General features: G+C 45.1%; 1 protein-coding gene across 1 annotated transcript; it reads left to right on the top strand.

The window, feature by feature from the left end:
- The first annotated feature begins 10,729 nt into the window (after nucleotides 1–10,729).
- GREM1 (gremlin 1, DAN family BMP antagonist) lies at nucleotides 10,730–23,057 on the top strand. Its single transcript, XM_004751038.3, has 2 exons — nucleotides 10,730–10,956; nucleotides 19,004–23,057. Exons 1-2 carry the CDS (start codon nucleotides 10,790–10,792, stop codon nucleotides 19,557–19,559), a joined length of 723 nt encoding a protein of 240 aa, XP_004751095.1. The 5' UTR covers nucleotides 10,730–10,789; the 3' UTR covers nucleotides 19,560–23,057.
- Nucleotides 23,058–23,390: the final 333 nt, after the last annotated feature.

Raw genomic sequence — 23,390 nt, 5'->3', positions numbered from 1 at the left:
AGTTCATTTAAAACACTCTTGTTTATGATGGATAAAACCACAAACTTTTTGTGATGTTAACCCGCTCACAGAAAGAGAATCTGAACTTCAGAGTACCCTGTGTTTGGAAAGAAGGCACACCAAGGAGAATGGGCTCATTTCAATTCAATATATTATAGGAAGGAAAAGATCAAGGAAGAGCTGGTCTTAAAACTGTCAAAATATGAGAATTTGATGGGAAGAAAGAAGGAAAACAGAGCAGTTGGAAATGCAAAGATAAAAGAGTTGGATCCAGACATGTCTATGTAATTTCCCAGAAATGGAAACTGTACTGGCAATTTGGAAAGAGATATCAAGCAACAATATGCATTAAATGTTGAGTGTTTCTTGTAGCAATGAACTTGGAAGGCTCTTAGGACACATGGCATGATGGGCTTATGATTCATCTACATATGGCCTTATGCTTGGTGACTGACAAAGGGAGAAACCAAGTTTCATAAGGAATTAAACCCTGAAGAGGAAGCTCAACACAATTTCAAACGAAGTCTCTGGGCAGCTTCTAGGTCACAAGCAGAGTATTAACTAATCCAATCTACAAAATACACATAAATGCAGAGATCACATACATAATTCCATTTAATTCTGCAACAACTCTATTACCTACGTGTCATGTCTTCTGTTTTCCTGGTGGTCCAAGAGTTGACCTGTCTAAAGTTGCTTAAGTAGTTGGCTGGCTGAGTTTAGTTGCAAATGGAATTCTCTCCACTACAACAGTGATTCCCAATCCTGGCTACTTGTCAGAATCATCGTAAGGGTTTTGTAAAAATATAGATTCTTGGGCCCAAGCCCTGGAGATTCTGATGCAGTAGTCGAGAGCAAGCGCTGAGAATCAAATATTTTTTAAGTTCTTCCAGTGACTCTGAGACTTGGTCATCTATAGGGAATCGATGGCTGAAGTTAAGACCAAATAGCATGGGAATGGGTGAAGATGAGGGGCTGGGGGGTGGAGTCAAGGAATGGAAGAATGCCCTTGCTGTGGGACCAACCTCCAAACTACTGCAGCCACAAGGAGCCTCTGAAAATCCTTCTAGGCTTTGGCATTACCTGCATGGGTTTATTTCTAAAAATATTTAGGAATAAATATTTTCATTTCCAAATATATTTATTTATTTACTTCTAAAACCCCAAATTCCACAACAGAACTAAAGACAATGGTTCCTGATCAGCCCACCTCCCCTCTCAGATGGTCATCAGACACTCCTGTGGTTTGAAGCTATGCTTTCAGAAGCCATAGCCACCATGATAAAATGCTTCTGCCATACTGTAGATTCCCCAAGATGAATTAAGATGAGATACTCAGATCTCCATCAAGAAATAGTTAAAAAAAAAAAAAAAAGCAGGCATTTGAAATTATGGATGCCTTAACAATTACTTGGCCAGTTATGGGACTCTGTTCGGAAAAAAAAAAGTAAACAATAAAACCAGTAGCAAAATGTGCATGCATCCTGCCTGCATGCACAAATGTTCTTTCTTTTATTCAATATCATCTGTCTTTTGTGCTCTGTTTGACCAGGCAGAGAACACCAAAATACCTGCCCCCAACAAGTCTTTAAGACGTCCCAGAAACAGGGGCAAGAGTACGGTACGCATTTCTCACAAAACTTGATCATGATACCTGTAGGAGAGTGGATACTCTCTCATCCGACAGGCCATGACGCTGAGCCACATCTCTGGGGTCTTTGGAATGTTGTCTCACGATTGGTTTTTACAAGAGAAGTTTCTAGAGCTGCAGCAGAAGTTCCAAGAGCGAGTCTGTGCCACGATTGCTGGCTGTTCCTCGATGGGTGGGGTGCGCACAGAGCACAGGGATGTGCTCTCTGATTCCACAACAGAACTAAAGACAATGGTTCTGCTGGAGGGCTCAGCTTCAGAGCCATGCCCTGTTCATTCTTCCAGTGAGTGCCAATCAGTGTGGAAACACAAAGCAGGGACAAGGAGAGTGGGAGGTGGAGCAGGGCTTAAGAGCGTGAAGGAGAATGATTTAACAACTCTGCATTTTTATAGGTTCCCTCAAGAAAGGTTTGTAAGCATCTAGTACGTTCCAAGCCCCCTCACTAGAGGCCGGGGGACAGCGCACTGGACAGAGATGGTTCTTGTCCCCACAGAACTTGCAGGCATGTGAGGGAGCCAGAAGAAAATGAAGCCAGCTAGCAAACCAAATAATTTCCAAGTTTCGTAAGAGCCAAGGAGAAAGGGTTTCAGGGAAGGGAAGGGCATGATCTGCAGTGTGATTTGAGAAGTTGAGTCAGCGGCCATGCGCCTGCATCAGTGGGACTGAAGACAGCAGTAAAGATGAGACATGCCGGTGGCCGGTAGCCGGCCCCGGGGGTCTGGGCGGTGACCGGAGAGGGGGGGGACAGCAGTGAAGGCATGACACCCACCCACGTACCTGAAGGGCTACAGCTGGCAACCACGTTGTGAATAGACTCTTGCACTTCATAGATCTAAGGAAGCTCCCAGAGGCCATGCGATCAACAGAACACTGAAGTGGAAATCATAAGATTTGGAGCACTTTCATTACGATTCAACTCAGCTTCCTTTATTTTAAGCTAAGTCCTTGCTTCCAGTTCCACCAACATCTACTGAGGGTGCATCTTCTCTGTTCCAGGCACTGTGCTAGACCCGCGGGGAGCTCAAAGATGAGGAAAGAAATGGTACCAGCACTCACGCCGCCTACCTTCCATTCAAGAAGAAATGTCTAAAAGACAGTAAAAAAACATGACAGGAATCATAGAAAATGCCTCAGGGTCTCGAAGTAAGGGAAGGAATTCAACAGGAAGGGAGGAAATCCTAAGCGGAGTGAAGCCAGAACGAAGGCATGGAATTGGGACTCTGGGGACATATTCTCAGGGACCAGGGTGTTTGGTTCAAGTGTTGGATTTGCAGAGAGTGAGCCTGAGGGTACACCAAGGGTAGGAGCAGACACTGACCACTCAGTCTTCTGCTCCTTTCACGTCCTTAGTGGTATTTGTGCAACTCTGTATCTGTATCAAATGTTTATAGGAAAAGCAAACTCTCACTTGAATTCTTCCCAGTGACAAGATTCTTCCCACTAGGTTGCTAGTACAGGGTTCACACAGTATTAACTGCTATTCAAATAGCTGCTCATGGGGTGTGCCTGGGTGGCTCAGAGGGTTAAGCCTCTGCCCTGGGATCGAACCCCCAATGGGGTTCTCTGCTCAGCAGGCAGCCTGCTTTCCTCTCTCTCTACCTGCCTCTCTGCCTACTTGTGATCTCTCTCTCTCTCTATCAAATAAATAAAATCTTAAAAAAAAAAGAGAGAGAGAGAGAGAGCTGCTCAGAACTGCAGAGCTAAAGTTAGGTACCTATTAAGAGAAGCTGCTGATTTCTGAAATAATCTGTCTTTCTTATTTGAAAGGATTGGTGCCTTCCCTTCCCTTCTCTTCCCCTGCCTTCCTTCTCTCCCTCCTTCTTTCTTTCAAGGAAAACTGGAAACATATCAAGGAACTCAGGCTAATGTCCCCAAATTTTGGCTGGACAGGCTTTTTGAGGTTGCTGGTGCTGAGATGTGGCCACAGAGATTTGTCTAGGGGGAAATACATCCTAATCTGTCCACAGACATTATGGATTGTTCTGGTTAGCAGAGTAGCTGCTGCAAGAATTGTTATGGTTTATTTTCAGAAAGGTTTTTTCTTTCTGTGGACTAAGAACAATGTGACTAAGAACGATGCTTTACCATTTTGAGGAGCCTGCCCTGTGCTCAGCCCCGCATTTCCCCACAACACAGCTGGCTTGTGGGTAGACAAGTACATGCCTCTGGGACATCCCGAGTTCCCCTCGCCACTCAGACTGATGGGGAGGGCAATCGTCAGGAAATTCCTGCCGCCCCTGAGTCTCCTGGGAGATGGTCTGGAAGCCAGGAGTTGGGGACACACGGCCCTTTTGTCCCATCCAAAGTATGTCCTTTTTATTTTTCTCTTTCTTGTCACCCAGGTGAGTAATCTAGGATATAGGAACATGAATTACAGACAAGGCTCCTGAGTCTCTGGAAGCTTTTCCCTCCGGCTTCCACGACCTTCCACGTAGGGGAAAAGGCAGCTCAGTGCTCATCCCAGCGACTTCTGTTCATGTTCTGGAAGTCAGTAGCGAGGAATTTCTTTTTCCGTTGGTGTCTTCATTGTCTGATCCTCTTAAAGGCACATTTTTCTAGAGAGTGTGTCTCAAATGCTGTATGTCTACGAAGCTCCTTACAAACACCAATGGACAAATGGTTAGTTTATATAAAGTGCTCTTGTACGGCTCTGGCGTAAGCAGTGAGGAGCCCATGGTTTACATTTTTGTCTTTCTTTTAAAGAGGAATGAGAAATTATATTCCTATTCCAGACGATCCAACCTTTTAAGCCAAGGAAGGAAGTCGTGAAGAAGGAACCAAGATTTTTTTAAAAATTAAATTTAGACCCTTGGTGAGGTCAGTGCAGACCGGCATAGGGGCTCATGTTGATCTTTAGAAGGGAAAGCAGGTCTTGAGTTGACTTTCCACCTTCAGATTCATGTTTCTCTGCTCTTAGTCCCCAAAGTACTGAACTACTTTATGAACTCCAAATCTTAAAAAATATACTTACAGTGTCACTAATAGCAATAATAATGGAGGGTTATCTGGGTGGCTTAGTCGATTAAGGGTTTAAGCGTCTGCCTTTGGTGTAGGTCATGATCCCAGGGGTCCTGGGATGGAACCCGGTGTTGGGCTCTCTGGTCATCAGAGAGCCTGTTTCTCCGGCCTCTGCCTAGCTGCTCCCTCTACTTGTGCTCTCCACCCCATCCTCCATGTCAAATAAATAAATAAAATCTAAAAACAAAAAACAAAAAACGATAACAGAAGTAAGGCAGCGTTTGTACAAAAAACCCAAGAAGATAGGCCATATCTGAGCTGTCAACGGCCACGTGTTCAGAATCTTTATAAATACAGTCGTGTAGAATTCCAACTTGTAATCCTCATATATATGTCCATCTTTTGCACAGCCAAATATCTTGACAATATTGGCTATTAAATCATTTTAATTGTTTGGCATTTCGTGTGCTCTTTTTGTGTGTGAAGTAATCATGGTGTTTGAATATCAGTACTAATGGTGTTCGACGTCAACACTAACTACATCACAATGGGTGTAGAAAGTAACTGAAGGGAGCATACATATCAGCTGGCCATGAACTCCTCTTCTGCCTTATACAGCTGTGTGCCTTGGAGACAGTGACACGACTCTCCTGCACATCACTGTCCTCACCTTTAAAAAAGAACAAATAATAATAGTACCATCATAGGATTGGTGTGAGGATTAAGTTAGATAATGCAGGAAAAGCCTAGTGTTTAGTACATGTTAGGTAGTTAATCAAAGCCAACTTTCACACACACACATATAATTCATATAGCTGGAGGGAAACCTATATATGTTATATGTATATATGTGTCATATGTGTGTGTGTTGTGTATGTGTAAACAGTGGTTATTTAGGGGTCGTGGGATTATAAGAGATTTTAATTTTCTTTGATTTTCTTTATTTTCTAAGTTTTCTAGGAGGAGTTTATCATATATTTATAATGTCATAAAATCTTTTAAAAGATGCAATGCAGGACAAGTGACTGATTAGGACAGTTATGGCAAGAGCAAAATGACACATAAGAAAAGGACCAAAAAAAGTGAAAAGGTAAATCTTAGAACATGGCCCCTATTGAACAGCGGAGATCTCAAGGGAACAAAAGCTGGAAATGAGTTGAATAAGCCAAAAGCAAAAGAAAGGGGCAGAGCAGCCAAAGACAATGGGGTAAAGCCCAGAGGACCTTCAGTTTAATCAGCCCTGGCATTTTAAAATTGCAGCAGAATGAGCTTTTCTTGGAAAGCGTACGTACAAAGATTTAGAAAATGAAGACCCACAGCCGTTCAAACACTAAGGAATCGCAGAGAATCAATAACTAATTAAAGTTCCATCCAAATTTTTCTAAGAGTGAAGTGGCATCAAAGAGCTCAAAACAAATAGAAACTTTCCAGACTTAACGAGCCACCCAGCCTACAGATGAAGGTGGGAGCCTCATTTCCAGCAGGTTCCGTTCTAGTTGGGTACTATTTGGTACTATTTGGGTATGTGAATTTTTTTCTTTTTTTTTTTTTTTTTTTTCTGAGAAATCCATTTCTGTCTTGCTGCATTCCCACATCTCTGCCAGCAGCCTTCTACATGGGAAGTCCAGCCTCTCTTGCTACGCATTCAGGCATCTTCTGGATTCTTTCTCAGATTCTGCCCCTGCAGTGAACACATTCAGAGAACTCTTAACTTTGGGTCTAAGTGATTCTTATGATGCAAGCAAAAGAGAGCCAGAGGGATTTGCTGTCCAGCCCGTGCCCCTCTCTAGGATATTTATGCCATTTGCTGGTCTCACCCAAAATAGAAGCTGCTGTGCCATTTACTGGAAGGCTATCTCTCCTTCCCTTCCCTCCCCGCCACTCCCGCCTCACTCCTGCCTTTCCGTTCTTGCCTTCTCTCTCCCTGCCTCCTTTCCTTTCCTTTCCTTCCTTCCTACATGCCTTCATCCTCTCCCTCCCTCTGTCACGGTCACTTCCTTCCTTTCCCCTCTGTATGTACTCATTTAGTAACTTTATCAACTGCCTATTACGTACCATCCAGTGCATTAAGCACAGTGAGTGTAAAGATACCTAAGGCATGACCCATGCTGAAATTACATTTCCATTGTCTTTGTTTCAGCTTCCAACTGCTCTAGAGGATCCAAGCAGTCACTCCTGTTTATTAAGCGTCTGTTATGTGTCTGGCATTTTCACGGAGCTCACTGTACTTAATTCCGTCATCTACCCAGAGGTAGGCATTATTACCATTCCTATAAAACAGATGATTGAGTTTAGGCTCAGAGGGCTTAAATATCTAACCCAGGGGCACTCATTTCCTACGAGGAGGAGTCAGAAATTTATTCTGATTTTGTTTTGCCTTTAAATTCAGTGCTTTTTTCTGCTGGGCCTATATAAGGACTGTGAAGGACCATATCCAGACTTTTTGCCTTCTTTATACTGCACCGCACGTGGTAGTGTACACAATAAACACTTGTATGGAATTAGGTCCCAACAGTGTTAAAATGGTCCGCATGATTTATTTGTTCATGTGCATGTATTTGGCGGCATTGTTCGGATTTTTCACATGTACGTGCATCGTTCATATACCGGACACTGGTCAACGTTTTGCTGCTTATGCACAGAGAGCAAGAGTCATGGCCAGGAGTCGACTCTGAGCTGAGACAGTTACAAATGATTCTGCAGTGAAAGCGCTCACACAATTCTAGGCCTCCTACATGTGTTCAAGTTCTTGTAAGGTGCTTACCTAGAAGTAGAATGGCTGAGTGGTATACTAGCGGCATGGTGAACTTTATCACATTTCAACAAATTACTCTCTGCAATGGTCCTACCAATACACTCTCACTGCCATTGCATTAAGTGCCTGCTTCTGCATATTCTCTTTAACACTGGATAGTGGCAGACTTGTCTTCGTCAGTCTGTGAGCTCGGCAAGGGCATCTTCTTTCTTCAGTTTGCATTTTCCCTATTTACTAGTATAATCTAGTGCCTTTTCATGTTTATTGGTCATTCGGGTTTCTACCTTTGTGAAGTGCCCAGTCATGTGCTTTGCCAACTCCTATTGGGTGACTTGAGGAGTTTTCTTTCTTACTAGTGTATAAGTGAAATTCATTCTAGATAGGAATCATTTAGCTGTTATTTGACTGTTGCAAATATCTTTTTCTTTAACCATTGTCAGGTTCATCACCATGTTTTGTTTTTTTTTGTTTTTCCTTTAGAAAGAGCACCAAGGTCAGTTCCAGATGGATGAATGGCTTTTTTTTTTTTCTTCTTTAATCCAATGCAAGATGCCATACGTCATCTCCACAAGTGGGTGAACAGCTTTTGCGGTTTTGAGCAAAGACTTCCCTATGAAGGACTTCAAGGTTCTTCCCCAAATCTGAAAGAGAAACCCCGTCTTAACATGTTGGGAATTAGATGAAGACAAACACATGCCACAGATAGGTGAGTAGAACAAGAGAAATAGACTCCCCTTTAATAAAAACAGTAGCTGAGCATGACTTATACTTCTCAAAGCCTCAAAGTAATTTGCAAGTTGTTTCTGTAAGTGACACTTATCACTTAGTGATCACTGTTTAGACATCCTAGATTTAAAATTTTAACTTTGACTACATGGAATCCTTCTACTTCTTCCCCCTCCTACTAAGAGCAGGTTTCAATTATGTAATTATGGTTAAAGAGGCCTGAAGAGGTTTTACTCTTATGCCTTCACCCTGATTGGATAATGGTTTGCAATGACGGGTTGAGAGCTGTGGAAACACAAATATGAGGCCAAACGCTTGGATATCTATATAAACATTTACAAATACTCTCAACTATAAACTCTGTGAGGTGAGGGTCCCTGTTTACCATATTCATGATGGTTGTAGTTGGGCTCAGTTGCTAATCCTAGTTAGTGGGTGTGGGCTGAACATTCCTAGTTCACAACTATTTGTTGAATCCTAAGTCTGTCTTGGGCATTGTATTCTATGAGCTTGGTGTAACCTGAATGACTACTACAGACAAAGTCTCCGCCATCATGAAGCCTCCATTGTAGTGACAGGGAGAGATGAGTGAAACTAAAGAGACCGGGCTCGGTGAAATGGGATAGAGCTGTGGAGTGGTGGGGTGAGGACAGGAGTGTTTGTATTGTAGACACTGTGGTCTCGAAAGCCTTCCGAGGAGGGATCGTTGTGATCTCACATTAACTAGAAAGAGATACAAACAGTCACAGAGTCACAGATTGAAACATATCAAACTACAGTCTCAGTGTTCCAAAACAATTACTTCCAATTCGGAAGGAAAACCCTTGTCAATGTGTTTTTATTTGGGGCAGTTTTTATGAGTTTTGGGGGGGGGGAGGTGACCAAAACATTGATTTTGAATTAGGAGTTAATGGCATTTGTAAAATATGCCCCTTTCTCTTCTGAGTTGACTCCCAAAGAGAACAGTTGGCTTCTACAGATTGGTGGTGGGCTTTGGCTGGACTGTTACTTGTCTAAACATTTTGTATATTTCTGACCTCCCCTAATCTCCTCTAGCCCACTCCACCAGCCTCAACCTTTAAGCCCTGTTGAATGTTCATCTTCTGCAAGCAACTACAAACTGCATGGGATGATTTAACAAAAAATTATTGGAAACTAAATTTCAAGTGGAGCACTGAGTTTATGGGTAGAAAGTGCAGACTGCACAAACAAAACATCCCCCTGATGAAGATTCTCTAGACAGACATTGATTTATTGCAGACTTCCTTCTTGTTTCATTTATTTTGAAAAATTGATTTCAAGTTCTTCAGAGTATCTAGTAGGTGTTTCTGGCAGCTTCCTTACAATGACTGCCTAAAGAGAAAAAAATCATGCTGTTCTGGGGTTTTGTTTTGTTTTCTTAGCCAAGTGCTTAAATCAGGACTGTTTCCCAAGTACCTTTTGTTGGGTTTCATTGTTTTGTTTATTTTGCTTTAGCGAGCACAGGCACCTTCACATTTCCTTCTATAACCCCCCCCCCCTTTTTTTTCTTTTTCTTTTCCGAAGCCATCATCTGACCTGGCTGGTGGAGCCGGTCTGCAGACCTCGCAGCCGGGTTGATTTTTGCACGGGCTATAACTTCGACACACAGAATTTACGGCTTCTTTGAGGAACCAATTTTCAAGCTAAGAGAACAAATGAAAGTGTTCGCTCATCTTTCGAAAAATATTTATGCACTGAGTGTGTTCGCTGCTATCCATCGGGTTCTCAGTAATAAATACAGAATGTGACGCCTACTTTTCACAAACGGGTTTTTTTTTTTTTTTTTTTTTTTTTGGTCTTATATTCCTGGGAAGTACCTTCCTCGCCTGACGTTTTATCCTCCTCATTTGTTCAACTTGAACATGCTACAGAAAGCCTCTTCTCGTATAGCTGTTGTTCTCTCCCGTTTAAAGATGGCTTAGAAATGGAAACCTTGATTTGCGAGGGTCCTTTAAGGTTTACTCTCCCCCCCTGTTATTCTCTTCTGTACACTCCGGGGCCGAGGCCGTCAGCATCTGAGCTGAAAGAAACCGCGGCGGGCGAGGAGAGGAGGGTGTCATGTTGGAGACAGGCTCCTGCTGGCGGCCGGCGAGCCCGCCAGGGTTAACGGGGGCGCGGGGGTCAGCGCCCTCGAAGTTGGGGGCCTCCGGCCGAGCCGCGGCGGAGCCGCGGCGACCGTTCAACCAGAGCATCCTGCAGGCCCGCTCCCGCCACGGGGCCAGAACCGCCTCGTCTGTCGAGATCCCACGGAGATCTTGCTCGTTCCAGGGCAGTTTCTGCGACCGAGCGCGTTGCGGGGCCAACGCAGGCAGAGCGGGGCCGGCGAGAGGAAAAGCCCAGGCCTGGGGCGGACGAGGAATGAGGGGCCTGGAGCCGGGGGGATTTCCTCCCGCGCTTCCCCCTCCAACGGGAGCGGAAAATGTGATTTGCTGTGCATTCCAGGCGCGGTTCCCTGGGGTGACCTCTCCCAGCCGGCCTGGGCGGGGGGAGCAGACAAAGAGGCGAGGCAGGCGGAGAGGGGACCCCGCGGGGAGGCAGGAGGGGTGCGGAGGGGCGGGGGCAGTACCGGGAAAGGGGGCGGATAGCGGGTCCCGCGGCGGCGGCGGCGCCTGGCCAATGGAGAGGCGCGGCCCCGGGCGTCCGGCTCGGCTGCCGGCATTTAAACCGGAGACGGCGCGATGCCCCGCACTCGGTGCGCCCTCCGCGGACCGGGCGACCCAGTGTGCAGCGAGAGCCGTACTCTCTGTCTGGCTGACCCCACGCCAAGCCGGGGCGGCTCGGGCCGCGGTCGCACACCGCGCCCCGCGTCGAGAGCGCAGGCCCCGGAGACCCGCAGCACTGACAGGTGAGTGCAGAGGCTCCCGTCCCAGTGAGTGAGAGAATGAGAGCGAGAGAAAGAGAGCGCAAGGGTCCCGTCAAAAGACTCCCGCGTCCCGCTTGGTGCAGACGCGCGGTCGCCCTCCAGACGCGCAGACGGAGGCCGCGGTTCCCCAGGGCGAATTATGCAGAAAACTCCAGAATTATGCAGAAAACTTCTGCCCGCCACCGTCTTGGCTGCCGTAACCTCACCTTGCGCTGTCCGCATGGAAAGCCTGGCAAGGAGGATGTCAGGAGCGAGAGCTATTGCCCCGCATCCCACTTCCACCTCCCGGGGCCCAGCTAACGCGCTGCTGGTGCGTGTGGCAGTCGCTCCTGCCAACCCCGCCGGCACCTCATAGGCGCGGAGCCCTAGTGGGCGCCCCTCGAGCGCGGAGGGGTGGCGAGCGGGAGCGGTGGGCAGCAGCCGGGCCCTGCGGCTCGACCCCGGACCGCGGGGCCAGCGCACAGAGAGGGGCCAAGTGTCCGAAGCCCGGCGCTTCCGCTCGGGACCTCTGGGGGCTCCGGTGGGAGTCCCAGGTGTGATCCCGCGGTGGGCTGGAGGAACCGGAGACTCAGCGGAGGGTCCACTGGCCCATCGTCAAGGTGAGATGGAGACTCGGGCGAGAACAGAGCCGCGGAGTTCGGCCGCGGTGGAAACCGGAGCGTCGGGTAACGGGTCTGCTGAAGGGCTGTACGCGGTCGGGGACCCAGAGTCCAGCGAGCCTGCAATGCTCACACCACAAACACCGCACACATCCACCGGCCGGCTGGGCCCGCGTGGGCTCTGGATGCTCTCTTTCAGGCTTCTCCCCGCACCACTCGCGCCTCGCTTGAAGCGCGGACGCCCGGGGGCCAGGTAGCGCCAAGCCGCCCGGTCCCATTTCCCCTGTACTCCTTAGTTTGTGTCCTTGAGGCCCCCGCCTTCCTCGCTGAGTCTTGCTAGCGACGGACGATGCGGGACTGGCGGCTTAGACGCCCCAGTCGTCGTCTCTTCTCCCTCTCCGTCTCGGTGACCCCGTCGCCAGTCCTGGGGTCGGAGGGGGAGTTGGGGCTGTCACCTTGCGGGCCGGAGCGATTTGTAGACTTCAGGCTTGGGAAGAACGGACTCGCCACCGCTCTGGTTTGGCATTGCCTTCGGATCCCAGGTCCGCCTTGGGGGCGCCCCAGCCGGGTGTTTGCCCGCAGCGGGCTCTGGCGACAGTCCCCGGGCGAGGCGGGGGCAGACAGGAGGTGACGGGGCTTCTGCCCTGAAGCCCTTGCTGCGCGCCCGGAGCTGGCCTGAACGGTTCCCCGGGTTGAATCCTGCTGCCGCCTTCTCCTCCTCTGCCCACTTTGAACCCCAGCAATTTTTTTTACACAGAAATACAGCCCCGACGTTAGGGGTTAAAATCTCTCCTTAAATGATACGAGGGCAGAGAGGCGACCACTGGTAGGTAATTGGATCTCCCGCTGGAAAAAGTAGATCTGAGCGATGTGCGCGTCTGTTTATGTTCCCTTTCGAGATGGTGCCAGGACACGAGTTGATTAAAACAATCTATTGTGTTAAGTGGGTCACGGGGATTTAAGCTGTCCCAGGGACCCCAGAGTGGGGGCTTCCTTTTGGCTGTACACACAACTTAAATAAATAGCAGAGAAGAGGTTAAGATAACCCCAGTCCCCCGTTAGGAGTCTTCTTTCACCCCAGGGCTTTCCAGCCCCTGCCCCCTCTTTTTTTTTTTTTTTTTCCTTTTCGATTTCTTTTCTTTTCTTTTCTTTTCTTTTCTTTTCTTTTCTTTTGGAAGGGGGTGCTGGGGGACTTGAAGAGATGGGCATTTCAAAGCAACAAGTCTACAACAGTAGGTGATTTTATTGCTATCACTGGGTAAACTACACTCTGCAATTGTAGTACTAACTAATTATTAAAGGGTTCTTTAGAACTGTAGTTGTGTGTGTGTGTGTGTGTGTGTGTGCGCGCTTAACCCTCAGGTCACTGTAGGAATTGAAGTCTTTTGGAAACTTTGTAATTTTACAGGTTTTCTATTTTCTTAAAAGTGCATTTTGAGTGAAATGTTTTGGTAACCCATGATCTATAGGAAATCCTATTTGGCTGACACAGCCTTTATGGAAATGATTGCACAGAGGAGAGTAGAAACCTACTGAGTTCTCACATCTTTGAACCAGAGCTGCCTGCCTTGTCTTCTAAACTGAAACCCTCTGTCTTGCTCTTAATGTTCAAGTATCACAAGTGAAATAAGGCCAAGAAGTTTTATGCCACAGACCCCTTTCCGAAGAAATGCTTGTCAACAACGAAGCTTGGAGCATGTCCTAGAATAGAGAGTTAAGGACTGAAGGGAAAACCTAACCCTTTTATGTAACGAAAAGTGGTGGTGGGGGGCGGTGAGGGGAAGTAACTGTAGCATCCAACTGAAAGGCACAGATCACAAGTGTTACCAGCCCATGCCTTACATCTGCAAGGAATTTTCTTTAGTTTTAACATATGCTCTTAGAAATGCAAAGCACAACAATAATTCCTGGGACAACAGAAGTTTTTTTTTTTTTTTTTTTTTTTTTTTTTTCACATGTGAACATGAAGATACAAACTAGATAATTACTTGACTTACAATATTCTTCAAACTGTATTGTATTAAAAAAAAAGTTCACGTGTCCCTTGTTAAGAACTGTGCCGGGTGTCCACAGAACAGTGATTAAAGACACGTTTGGGGGCTCAGTAGAATGGGTCTCCAGCCCTTACTCTCCAACTGAGGAGCTGTCTGACTTTGGGCAGATTCCTAACTTTTCTGACTCTGGATTCCCTGCTTGATAAAGGGAAGACAATATTATCTACCTCATGTTCTCTCGATAAAATAGTCTGATTTATGCACAATGCTTAGCATACATGCTCAGGGTTCAAAAATAGAGATAATTCTTATTATCAGCGGTGGTATTGGAAGAAGCAGTAACATGATATGGCACCAGATATATTACAAGTTATTTCTGAAATTAAATCCTGAATTCCCTGCATATAAATACTACCACCCGTCTTGCATCCCAAAACAGAACCTACTGATTAACTCTCAATAGTGCTGCTCAGTGAATATTTATTACTTTCTAACTTGTTTTCTGTTGACCTCAAAAATTGCATACAATCATTCATTTCAGCAAAAAATCTTCCAGTGGGCATAGAGCTGTTGAGATACTTAACCACCTGGAGGTTTCCTTTCTGTCCTGTGTGATATGGGTGGCCAACCTGATTTAGCTTGAATGGTCTTCTAAATAGGGAGGTTGTAGTTAGGGTCTTGTGACTCATACAGGATGAGACTTTATCTTCTACTAGTTTGCCAGCAAGTAATTCTTCTATCTTCTTTTTTCGATTTGTCTGGGGGAAAAAAAAATGACCCAGTGTAGTCTTACGAAATTCTCTACTTAACTTCTAAAAGCTATCTTTTTAAAAATTCAAGATCAAGTTAAAAATAACCTTTCCCTTCTCAAAGATTTAGTTCTGAGAAAAAGGAAGAGATTATTCTAAAATCTGGCCTGCATTTAGAGCATTTGCTGTCACTTTAATTATTTTCTTCTACTGAGAGAATAATTTGATGTCATGCCTGTTGAACGTCTTTCTAAAACTTAATTCATCAGGAGTGGATCAGATGTTCAGGCATAGACATCTGGCCTGCTGACCCATTGTCAATTCCCTGTAATTCCCACTCAGCACTCCATTTAACTGATTATAAGCAGGTCGATTAGCTAAAATGAGAAATACGGTAAGAAGGGTGCCCCAAGGAGCTGGCCTAATCTTTCCGAAAGGCATTGAGAGTACTGGACACAGGTCACACACAGCATTTTTATTTCTGATTCCTTAGAGTTAGACGATTGTGTTCTTAGAACCTTATGAAGATTGGACTAAATCACCATGACCTACACCGGACAGAGGTGGCTGATCTGGCTTATCCTGTGTGCGGATGTTTTCTCTTGATCACTAAGGGAAACCTGAAGAAAAGCATCAGGTAGAGAAGAACTGCCTTGAGAGTATCTATGTGCTCTGGGACAAGTGGATTGGAGGCGAGGACCAGTAGTAAAGGGAAAAAATGGTAAGGGTAGGTAGGTCTTGCTGATGGAGAGCAATTGCCGAAAAAACTTGCTACGAAAAATCACATTACGTGGAGAAAACAGAAATGCATTAAGGAGAAGTTGAGGCAGGGTTTGAAAAGAAGAATGTTGTCTGCAACAAGTATAAAGGGAGGTCTTTGTGGGTGTCCTGATGCACTCTGGACCCACAAACTGCAGCTCGACTTCAATGATGTCAGTGGGTCATTTCATGGATGCAAATTACCAAAAATGTTTGCAGCTCATGGTTGGGCATGAGGGATAATTCATAGGAACCTGAGGTTTGATTAGGATTTAGACTGATTTTTGATAATGGGGTTTTCTGCGAGGTGTTGATATGGAAAAGAACTGTCTTCGAGAAATTTACATCTTCATGATTTCCTGCATGCTTGTGATATTTACAAAGTGCGGATTATTTGGTGGCAATACAACTGGGATTTTAAGAGCAAAACAGTCCCTTTTTCTTCACTGAGTAATCATGACCAGTCTGTGGTGTGTGTGGGGGGAGGTTGGGTGATTGACCACAATGACTTGACAGAGCCCTGGTTCTAGCACTACTAGAATTCTCAAGCTTCTAACTCTTACTCATGAGGAATGTGCAGAGTCCTTCAGAGAACCACTGTTCTTTAAGCTGAGGTCTGTGTTGATTGAGATTCCTGAAGTTGGTTTTTACTTTTCTCCAAATAGCTAATTTTAAGTTTTAAAGAGTCAAAAGCCTCACAGTAAGCACTAAAGATCTTAAAAAGTTGCCTTTTTTAAGACATGAAAAACCATTTTATAACATTTTCCACACCTAATAAATCTTATTTTGAGAAAAATTTACTTTTCTTTAAAAACCCCCAAAACAAGAAAACAGTCTGTCATTCTAGACCCCTTTGGCTTACGGGGTTCGAAAGCTCCCATAGGAACAGGAAGTCTGTCTAAATTAAAACTGAAAACCACTGTTGACTAATTGTGAATTTACTGCTTGCTTTATTGTTGGTTTCTGCCATAGGGAATACAGTGGCTTCAATTGGAAAATGAAACCCACAGCATTCTGCATGGGACCAGGTGAAAAGTAGTGTCTATCTGAAGTTTTCCTAGAAAAAGAAAAACAAATATTAAGATACTTCTAGGCTAGAAGGAGTTTGCTCTCCTACAAGTCAGAAATCAAAAATATTGTGTTAGGCTCAGCTGCTCATCGGCACACACGAAGCATCTTAAAATGAAAAGGGAGACTCTGTAAATCAACGTGGGCTATAACAAGCACTCATTTAACAAAAGAGCACCTACTCTGAGCCAGGCGCTGAGGATAAGGCAATGTCTAAGTCCTCACGACCTTCGGACTAGATATTTATTTAATGACAATGTGAAAATGCCAGGAAGGAAAAGTCGAGCATAAAAAGAGTCCTATGTTGGTCTGGAGAAAGGAAATTGCATTTTTTGGGCAGATGTTTGTGGGAGGGGATGGCTTTATGACGTGAACTGTCACATGCATTTTATATTCCCAGTCAGTTTCAGATTGGTCTCTGTGATGTTGGGCTCTAAGGGTCTTGCTCTGGGAGGGCTGAATTGTCCTTGGGGCCATTTTCAGTAGGGATGAGGGAAGACTGTGGGTGTAAGCCTAGGGCTGTCTCCTGTGCTCCTCTTTGAAATGGGCAGACTGAATTTTAGTGTAGGTCCTGCTCCCCAATTAAACAAATAGAAGAAATTTGTTAAAGCTTCTCAAATTCACAATGTATTTGCTTAGGAGACTGAACTGTCATGGCTCAAGTTATGCTGGTCTCTGTAGAAAATCAGCACTGTTTTATAACTGGATTTTTCTCATGAGTGATTTTTAAAGACAAAACAAGGAAATTAATTTTTTTTGTTGTTGAGGCAAAAAAGGCTCTGTTTAAAGAACAGGGATGTTGTAACATAAACTGACAAAAGCCAGGGAGTCTACAGTCGAAAGAACAGGAGCTAAATGTCACATTATCAGTTCCAAACTTGAACTTGCCCCAGAGTATTAGGTTAATGTTAGAAAAATGGTGCCATTTAAGGATATTTTAAATTTAATATTAAGTTATCTTAATTCGACATTAACCTTAGGGTTGCATGGTCTTTACTTACAGGGACTGTTACTTAGAGAATGTAGATTCCGCAAGGCCTTTGTCTTTGAAAGGTGACTGCTTTAGCTAATCATACCAACTCGTACAGCTCTTTGGGGGGATGTGATAAGGTTACTATTAAATTGCACTTATTATTATATGTAATGCTGGTCTATAAAAGAGAACAGGGAAATGGGTACTCACAGATCTGCCCTTAGGTTCAGAATCATGGTGGGGCACCCCCGGGGGCTGGGGAATGGGGGAAGCCTCAAGATGCAGGTCAGATTTGGTTAGATGGCCCGAGAGGAGAGCTGTGAATTTGCAATTGCGCTCTTTGAAAAGAAAATCCTTCCACATTTTAATAACTCTTTTCTGTGCCCGGAGGTTGCCAGAGCTACAGGCCTTGTTACTCAAAGCTTGTTAGAAAGGCAGACTGACTGAATTAGAATCTGCATTTTAACAATACCCCCAGGCGATCCTCTGCTCCTGGAGGTTTGGAAGGCACTGTGTCAAGAGAATCACAATAGCGTGATGCTTGCCCTCTTAAAAAAATATGTTCTGGCTTCTCCTCTTTCTCTTCTGTCCCCTCTACCTTCCCTTAACACTCTGCCCCCGTAGGAGCCCTCCTTTCTCTGATTTAGATTCCGTAGTCCATTTCTTCTCTGTCTCTCCATCCTTGCTTTCCTGTTTTATTAGTTTTCCCTCTGCCTTCCCCGCTTCTCTAATTTTTTTGCCATTGTTCACTGCCCTTTCTGACATGTCTAAGTCCAGGCCCATCCACAATAATTCACTATCATTAATTTATTCTACACGTCTACAGCATTTATTAATGCCATAATTAATTATTTCACATATACCTGTTTTCTTATGCTATTTTCTACCTCAGATGAAACACACACACAGAGACACGCACATGTAAATGACATATTTCATCATTTAAAGATAGAAAACTGTCTATCATGATATCATGAATGATATAATCAATAGCTATGCCCATTTAAAAATGAGATCAAGTGAGAAGTCCAGGAGTCTTAGGAGTTAATGTGATCTTTCTGGAAAGGTAATTCATTGTGTCTGAGACCCTGCCATAGATCTGGTTAGTTCTCAAACTGCTTTTGTTTGAACCTCAAATTTGATCTGAACAACCTCTCTGGGGAGATGAGCTTACAAGAAGTCATTTCTCGAGAAGCAAAGTGATTTTCTCAAGGTCCGATGGTAAGTTGTCGCCCCAAGACCTGGACTGGAAACCCAGTCTTGACTTTGGATCCAGTGTTGTTCTTGCTAAGTGCTCTCCCTCCCTGCACAGCTTGCCTGGCTCTGCCTGGGTTCTCCTTGGAAGGTCTGCTATCAGCGAACATCCAAGCATCCAGCCAAACACACAAGGCACAATTCAAGAAGCATTCACGCCAGCTGGGGGAGAAAAGGAGACTGGGGTCCTTTCCTGGCTGATGTAACCTGGACAGTGAGGTTGATTTGCCTTGCTGTAAAACTAAACAGAAAATTGGGTTTCCCCAGAGAGGTACAAAGGTAATTCGGCCCAATACAAGAATGAATTACGTGACCACAAGGTAACTCCGAAGTGATTGGTATCCGCAGCAGGGAAGGAACTGCGGTGGGAGGACATGCCATGAAGCGGTAGGGCCTGGCTGAGCGGCCATCTTGCCTTATTCACCGGTGACCCGGGGCAAGCTACTCAGTGGCTTGTCTGCTAGGTGGGGGATGAGAATGATAATACCAGATTCATAGAGATCTTGTGAGAAGGAAATGAAATGTCTTACATAGAGGGCCTAAGAAGTGCCTGATAAAACATTAGCTGCTGTTAATTTTCAAATTGACTTGTCTGTCTCCTGTGTCTCCCCTCTCTGTGCTTCCCTCTGTTAGCATGAGCCGCACGGCCTACACTGTGGGAGCCCTGCTTCTCCTCTTGGGGACCCTCCTGCCTACCGCCGAAGGGAAGAAGAAGGGGTCCCAAGGGGCCATCCCTCCACCAGACAAGGCCCAGCACAATGACTCCGAGCAGACTCAGTCTCCCCAGCAACCGGGCTCCAGGAATCGGGGGCGTGGCCAAGGCCGTGGCACTGCCATGCCCGGGGAGGAGGTGCTGGAGTCCAGCCAGGAGGCCCTGCACGTGACCGAGCGCAAATACCTGAAGCGAGACTGGTGCAAAACCCAGCCGCTGAAGCAGACCATCCACGAGGAGGGCTGCAACAGCCGTACCATCATCAACCGCTTCTGCTACGGCCAGTGCAACTCCTTCTACATCCCCAGGCACATCCGGAAGGAGGAAGGCTCCTTCCAGTCCTGCTCCTTCTGCAAGCCCAAGAAGTTCACCACCATGATGGTCACGCTCAACTGCCCCGAACTGCAGCCGCCCACCAAGAAGAAGAGGGTCACGCGAGTCAAACAGTGTCGATGCATATCCATCGATTTGGATTAAGGTGGGCACACCCAGCCTGTCTTAGGGATGCAGCCTCAGGCGGACCCAGAGCCAGACCTAAAACGACCTGATTCTTACTTGGCTTCAACTTACAAGCAAGAAGAACCACCAGCTGCCTTCTGACCGGAGCCTGCTAGTGCGTAGTTTGTGTGCATGAGTGTGCGTGGGTGTCTGGGGGGGGGGGCGTGGCAGACGCCAGAGGAGGACGCTTCCTATTATGCAAACGTGTCCCCTTCCAGGGGGCTGGCACGGAAAGCCCGCACTTGGGGGAGGCACGTGAAAAGGGGCGGGGCTGCGGTCAGCCTCTGCCTGGGTGTTCCACGTGCCCTCCCAGGACCAGATTCTCCTTTCTGAATGAATGTTAATGCAAAAGGCTACTCTGAGGGCAAGAGACCTGTTTTAGTGCTGCTTTATACTTGGAAAAGGTATTTCCACCTGCGCCTGCTTCTTCCTGTCCTCCCCCCACCCCTTCCACAGTCCATCCCTTCTTAGGATCTCAGTGACTATTTCAGTCTAAATCCTTCTCTGCCCGGGACTCTTAATTAGCTCATTCCATCATAGACGTGACTGTTTCTCATTTTGGGAAGGGTCTTCCGACTCCAGGAGGCTGGTGTGCGCGCAAAGGACAAGAGGGACACAGGAGGGAGAGGTGGGTGTGACGGACAGGTGCGGGGACCAGTTGGACGCAACACGAGTTCCCGCGGGAGACCTGCAGAGTCTTGAAAGGCCAACCCCGAAACAGTGCAACCCATGCTTCAGTGAGTTTTCCCCTGGTATTTAACAGAAACCAAGTGAACAGAGGAGAAACGAAATTGCCAAAAAATCACTAACTTTGGCTGTCACTGTGATATGCTGACATTGGCTGTAACGCAACACCACACTTAAAACATAAATATTGGCCACTCTTATTTTCAGAACCGGGTCAGTGAGCGAAACCAAGAGGACCCCCACCCCAGACTCCGCCCCTCAGGCAGAAAATAGACATAGTTCAGAAACCCCTATGCAGCGATAGGAAGAAAACGAACACCTCGTAAGCAGAAGGTCCCCGTAACTTTCCTTTTGCTTGGTTGTAACCACCTCTTTCCCAGCTTATTATTTCTGTGTAATGCCTGTGAGAGCCACAGCCCTGTTTTAGAAAGATTTTCCCTTTGCTCAGTGTCCTTGTCAGTGAACGGGGCTAAGAGGGGAGAGTTGAGGGTCTTCTCCTTTTGAGCTAGAAGTATATTATTTTTGTTTCAGTCATTGGTAGGAAATTGAGCAGGGGACCAGTAGAGAATAAAGAAATAAAGGAGACTGCCTCTGGCTAAGGAGTAGTTTAATACGGGGAGGAAGTGTCAAGGATGTGTCCTCCCCATCTTTCCTTGCCTTCTCAGGGTCTAATGAGAAATCCCAGTTGAGAATCAGAGCATCTGGGGGTAAAAAATCGGAGCATTTGGGTGCGTTAGCTGTCTCTCTACTAGAATTGAGATTCGGACAACATTGTAACCATCCAGAACCTACTGGTAGACCCCTCCACTGATTAAACTCTGGCTCCTCCCCATCCTTTCTTAGGATTGATCTGATGGCCAAAGTGTGGGGCAGGTGGACCTTACTGCGGTTTGGATTTGGCTCTTTAAGCCTGAGGTTTTCTGTGTAAATCTGTCCCCACCCCCCAGAACTCCTTTTTTGCCTTGTACCTTCTCATCCTTGCTAGCCAAGTCACGTGTGATAGGGGAAATAAGCACCATTGACTTAGCATTTTAGTTGCCCATCTAAGGTGCCAGCATTGCACTAAAGAGCCTGCTTTTATTTTATTTTATTTTTTTGGTGTGGCGTTCTTCCATCTAACAGCTAAGCCAGAACCATACTTTGAGGCAGAAGTTATCTTGAACACCCAGAATATCGGGTCGAGTTTTGAAACTTTCGAACTCACTACTGATGCTTCCACACGAGGCAAATTTGCCCGAACACACGGTCCGCGTATTTCGTATACACTGTATGGCTCTGCCCTAAATCTCCTCCTCATCCACATCCTCCAACAAAAAAAGCACAGAGTGGATTTAATTAAGCACACAAATACTAAGCCAGAATTTTGAGCGTGGGGGAGAGGAAAAGAAGGGGGAAGGAGCTGAACATGTAAAACCACACTAGAAAGGAAAATGACATTCAGAACCAGCAGACATTGAACTTCTCTTGTTGTCTTAACTCTGCCACAAGCATGCGATTTTGTTAAAAAGAGATGACTTAAGTTGGCAGCAGTAATCTTCTTTTAGTAGCTTGTACCACAGTCTTGCATGTAAGTCGGATTTGGCTTAAGTAAAGAGAACTTCCTCAAAATTAACTTCACTGGGATAATCAGCAGCATAACTACCCTGAAAAAAAAAAATACAACCCCCCAACAGCGCTAGCCAAAGAGGGAAATGTCTGCTTTTCTTACTGTGCCTATATTAAGACTAGCAAAATATGGTGTGTCTTCCAACATTTATTGACAGTGCCATATCTATTACATATTGTATTGGAGTCACTGATGAAAAAGTATGTTTTTTTCATTATTATAGTAGAGTTTTTTATGGCAAGATACTTGTGATCTCAATCTTTCCTATTAAAATAATGCCAAACACCAAATATGAATTTTATGATGTACACTTTGTGCTTGGCATTAAAAGAGAAAAACACACATCCTGTGAGTCTGTAAGTTGTTTTTTGTTATTGTAGTTCTTCAAAGTTAAAAATGTAAGTGAAAAATCTGGAGGAAACGATAATTTCCACTGTGTGGAATGTGAATAGTTAAACAAAAAGTTATGGTTATTTAATGTAATTATTAATTCAAATCCTTGGTCACTGTGATTTTGAGCATTTGTTTTTTCTCTTTTTATTTGACTTCCTCTGAGTTGAGCAAAGAAGAAAGTGGCACATTGTATGTTGTTGGAGGCTTTAATCAGGTCAGAGGGAAACAATAAAATCTTGACACATATGAACATGTGTTGCAAGAGTCAGGACCTGAACTTTTGTTTTTGTTTTTTTTTTTAAATTGAATGTTCCTTAAAGGTTAACATTTCTGAAGCAATAAGAAGAGAGAATTTAAATGTAATTTTGGATGACATCTGACATGTGTATACAAATAGCACATAATAATGAATAGTTCACAAGTCCTTTGAAGGAGAAAATCTTAAATGAAAAGTGTATGTACAGAACATGTCTAAATGACCAGCTAATGCTTAAGAGTGGAAGGAGTTCTATTGACTTGTCATTCTCAAGATATTTAATATCAATTGCATTATGTATTATGTGTGCTTTAATCATGGAAAACCAACAGAGGATTATATAGATTATGATTGAGTTACTCTGTTAATGTATGAGGATGAGAGGCGATTTAATAGTCTCTTAAAAGTTAATTTGGTTTAAAGCAAAGTTCTATGAATCTGTAACTAGAATTTGATTTTAATCCCAATTATGTTCTATATCACCGTTCCCAAAGAGCAAACCAATAAATTGAAACTCTTTGTGTGTGTATGTGTACATGTGTGTGTTGAACTGGTTGTGTTCACAGAACAGAGATTCATTTATCATGGGAAGGGAGGTAGGAAAGAGATAAATAGATATCTTGTATCTCAAAAGGAACTTATTTCTTCCAACTAGGCCTTTAAGGTTTTAGGAGTATACCTTAGGGCATGGCAGTTGGTGGTGGTGGGGAAGGCGGGGTGGGGGTTGGAGGGGGTAGGAGGGGGTAGGAGTTGATGTGCAACAGAAAGTATCAGCCTCTTCCCCAAAGTTAGAAAGAAGACTGGGAAGTGTTTTCCGAACCCTTCAGTAAGGAAAGAGTTGTCATGCAACTTCTCAAGAAATGGTAAT

The sequence above is a fragment of the Mustela putorius genome, unplaced genomic scaffold (genome assembly GCF_011764305.1).
Source record: "Mustela putorius furo isolate JIRA1106 unplaced genomic scaffold, ASM1176430v1.1 tig00003898_pilon_pilon_pilon, whole genome shotgun sequence".
NCBI lineage: Eukaryota > Metazoa > Chordata > Mammalia > Carnivora > Mustelidae > Mustela > Mustela putorius.
Note: the sequence above shows the minus strand (reverse complement) of the source record. Positions and strands in the feature narration are given on the sequence as shown.

What these genes read in the sequence shown, in the direction of transcription:
- GREM1 (XM_004751038.3), top strand. Translation starts at nt 10,790, where the DNA reads ATGCCCCGCACTCGGTGCGCCCTCCGCGGACCGGGCGACCCAGTGTGC. An exon ending in GAGACCCGCAGCACTGACAG is followed by an intron (nt 10,957 to 19,003) that starts GTGAGTGCAGAG and finishes TCCCTCTGTTAG; the next exon opens with CATGAGCCGCACGGCCTACA.